Source organism: Medicago sativa, chromosome 8 (assembly GCF_051527215.1).
Source record: "Medicago sativa cultivar Bolivia chromosome 8, Bolivia_mono, whole genome shotgun sequence".
NCBI lineage: Eukaryota > Viridiplantae > Streptophyta > Magnoliopsida > Fabales > Fabaceae > Medicago > Medicago sativa.
In genome coordinates, this window is record NC_140756.1 from 48,165,860 (window position 1) to 48,169,142 (window position 3,283).

The window sequence follows — 3,283 nt, forward strand, 5'->3', positions numbered from 1 at the left end:
TTACTTTCTATTTACCAAATTTAAAACGAAATTGGTTCAAATATTATGGTACACAATAAAGGACATCGAAGGAAAAATTCAACATTAATATTTATCAAACTTTTAACCATATAGACTAAAATCTCATTTTTGGGAAAATGGTCATTCAAATAATTTCATTTTGCCGAATACAAAACCAAATAGGTTCACATATCATGTTTCATATCAAAGGAGATCGAGGGACAAGTTCAACCTTTATCAAACTTTTAACCATAGAGGCTAAAATCTCATTTTCGCGACAAAGTCATTCCAACACTTTCATTTTTCCGAATATAAAACCAAATAGGTTCACATATCATGTTTCGCATCTGATGCGAAAATTGATCCAGAAGAGCTTGAAATCAGCACACGTGACAATCACCAAGGAGCTAGTGGCGTGGGGTCCTTTGCTAATCATCATCAAGGACTGAGTTTAATTACTTGGTTATTTTAACCATTTAATTATTTCTGGACTGTGCCGTCATTTTTAATCACCAAGTTAAGACAAATAAATCAGCCATTTAAATCCTATTCTGAGCAGTTACAAAGGAGCAAAATAAGGAGCATTAAAGACAAATTCAAGGCCTTAATTTCGCCCAGCCAGTCATTGGAACAGGAGTTACATAGCTGATGGAATAATGTCATTTTATTATTAGTATAATTGCCTTTTATGCTGTACTTTATTACCAGTTTTTATTATCTTTGCATTGTATTTCGGCTATATATGCCATGCTTGCTGAACATTGTAAATAGATATAGAACAGTTCAAGCTTACCCAGAATTTGTGTCTACATTTTCGAAAGGTTATTAGCAAGTGACGTCTTGATAATAATCCGATTAGCTCAATTGGTGTTGAGTGCTAATCTCTTTGTTAAACTATTGGTGTAGTCTAACATTGCCTATCCTTTGCTGTTTCACTAAAATACGAAAACTATCCAAAAACACTTAGCAGAATTCAACTAATAAGGGTGGTACCTAGTATCTTCGTTATTGGTTGTTTGCTTCCGCTACCCTTACGAATTAAAACACTCTAATTCGTATCATTTGTGGTATCAGAGCTTTGGCTCTGAATCCTGGTTACGTGACAATGGTGGATTACAACAGCGATGATTTCATGGACAGATTGCGTGAAGCCTTAAGGAGCGTCAATCTGGGAGATGAACGATGGAGGACTAGAAGGAATGAACCACGCCCAAACGTGGATGAATTCAAAATCACCGAGCTACCTGAATTCAATGGCAGTGCAGACCCGGAGGTTTATTTGGAATGGGAGCGCAAGATCGATAGAATGTTTGACTTCAAGGATCTTGACGATGAGAAGCGTTGTAAGTATGCTATTCTGAAACTTAGCAAAAGTGCATCGTTGTGGTATGAGGGCTTGAAGGCTCGAAGAATACGAGATAGGAAGGAGAAAATCAGTTCTTGGGAGTCCTTGAAAAGAAAGTTGCGCAAAAGGTATGTGCCATCGAACCACAGATTGAACTTGTATAAAAAGATTTCAGATTTAGTACAAGGTAAAATGAGTGTTACTGAGTACATTGATGAATTCGAAAACCTATGTTTAATGGGTGAGTTGGAGGAAAATGAAGAGCAAAGAATGAGTCGTTTTCTTCGTGGTCTGAATAAGAACATAGCATTTGCTGTTGAGCTATGTAATTATTCTGACTTCAACACTTTGAGCACCTTGTGTTTAAAAATTGAAAATCAAAATAAGAGCAGATATAATGCTGGTGGTTCAAGTGGTTGGTCCAAGGGAGGTGTGTCAGGTAGTGCAGCTGCAGCCCCTAGCACTAAACCAAATGTGACTCAACCAAAACAGGTTGAGCCTACTCCTAAACAATCTAGTGCTGCATCCAAAGAGACTAGCCTGTCGACGGTTAGGTGTTATAAGTGTCAAGGCTTTGGACACTTTGCTAGAGCTTGTCCTAATCAAAGAGTTGTGACCCTCAGAGAAGCGGTTAGCATGCGTGATGAGTTGATTAAGGAAGAGGAAGAATCTGGTGGCAATGTTGACATGGATGGACTTGAAATTGTCGAAGATGTCGACGATGAGATAGAAGAATATGGACCTCCCATCTATGATACTTTGGTGCTTAGAACTTTACAAGCTAAAACTGCACCCTTGGAGGGGGATCAAAGGAATCAAATCTTCTACACTAAGTGTCAAGTGAAGGATAAATGGTGTAGTGTCATTGTGGATGGAGGTAGTTGTACCAATGCAGCTTCAACTGAAATGGTGTCTAAATTAGGATTACTTACAACAAAACATCCTAAACCTTATGCACTACATTGGTTGGACAATGGGAGTAGTATAAAAGTTACAAGACAGACTAGTGTGGGGTTAACCATGGGGTCTTATGTTGATGAGATCTTGTGTGATGTTGTGCCTATGGATGCGAGTCATATACTTCTGGGACGTCCTTGGCAATTTGATAGAGATGTGACGCATAGAGGAAGATCAAATGAGTATGAATTGAACTACAAGGGCAAGAAGATGGTGCTGAAACCTATGGCATCGAGTGAAGTTCGTTCCATGACTACACAAAGAGGTAAAAAGCCTAGCCTCACTATGTTTGCTACTGAAAATGAAGTGAAAAATGCTATTGATAATGGTGAATTAGTTTACCTGTTGATTGCAAAGAATACTAAACAGGATGATATCGAAACCCCTCTTAAACAACAATTGGAGGCTGTTTTGGGTGAGTATGAAGATGTGTTTCTGATGAACACTATTTTGTGAACATTGTTCATATTTGACTTTTAGCTATAAATTGATAAAAGTTGCTTGCTGAAAGATTAAATATAGACAAAGAAACACAAGAAATAGACTGAAAATATTGTGAATGAAAAGATGTGCAAAAGGAATACGAAAATTATGTAATTGGGGTTAATTTTGACAAGTGTTTGAATTGAAAACGTGAATTTTGGGTTTCAATTGGTGTTTAGGCAGATTTGTGGATTCAAACAAGAAATGGAATGGAGAGTTTAGGGACGCCACACTTTCTAATCCTAGAAAATGATAAGTCTATGGAAATGATAATCACCACAAGAAAGGATTCTTGATATGATCAATACAAGGTCCAATCCAGAACCTAAAGAGCAATTACTCACTTTTTTTTAACAAAATTCAACTTGATTTTTATTCAATTTTCGTGTCCTATATATAGGTAGGAGGGACACTTGCTGAATTACAAAGAAAAAGGCAAATAACTCTTAAGATTCCTTCAGCCAAATTAATCTATCATTATTTCCTATGGCTGAAGTA

At 37.0% G+C, this 3,283-nt stretch overlaps 1 protein-coding gene across 1 annotated transcript; it reads left to right on the forward strand.

Annotated features, from left to right (window-relative positions):
• Positions 1-353: 353 nt before the first annotated feature.
• LOC146899323 (uncharacterized) lies at positions 354-2,758 on the forward strand. The gene has a single exon (XM_085736747.1). It carries the CDS (start codon positions 1,106-1,108, stop codon positions 2,756-2,758), a length of 1,653 nt encoding a protein of 550 aa, XP_085592873.1. The 5' UTR covers positions 354-1,105.
• Positions 2,759-3,283: the final 525 nt, after the last annotated feature.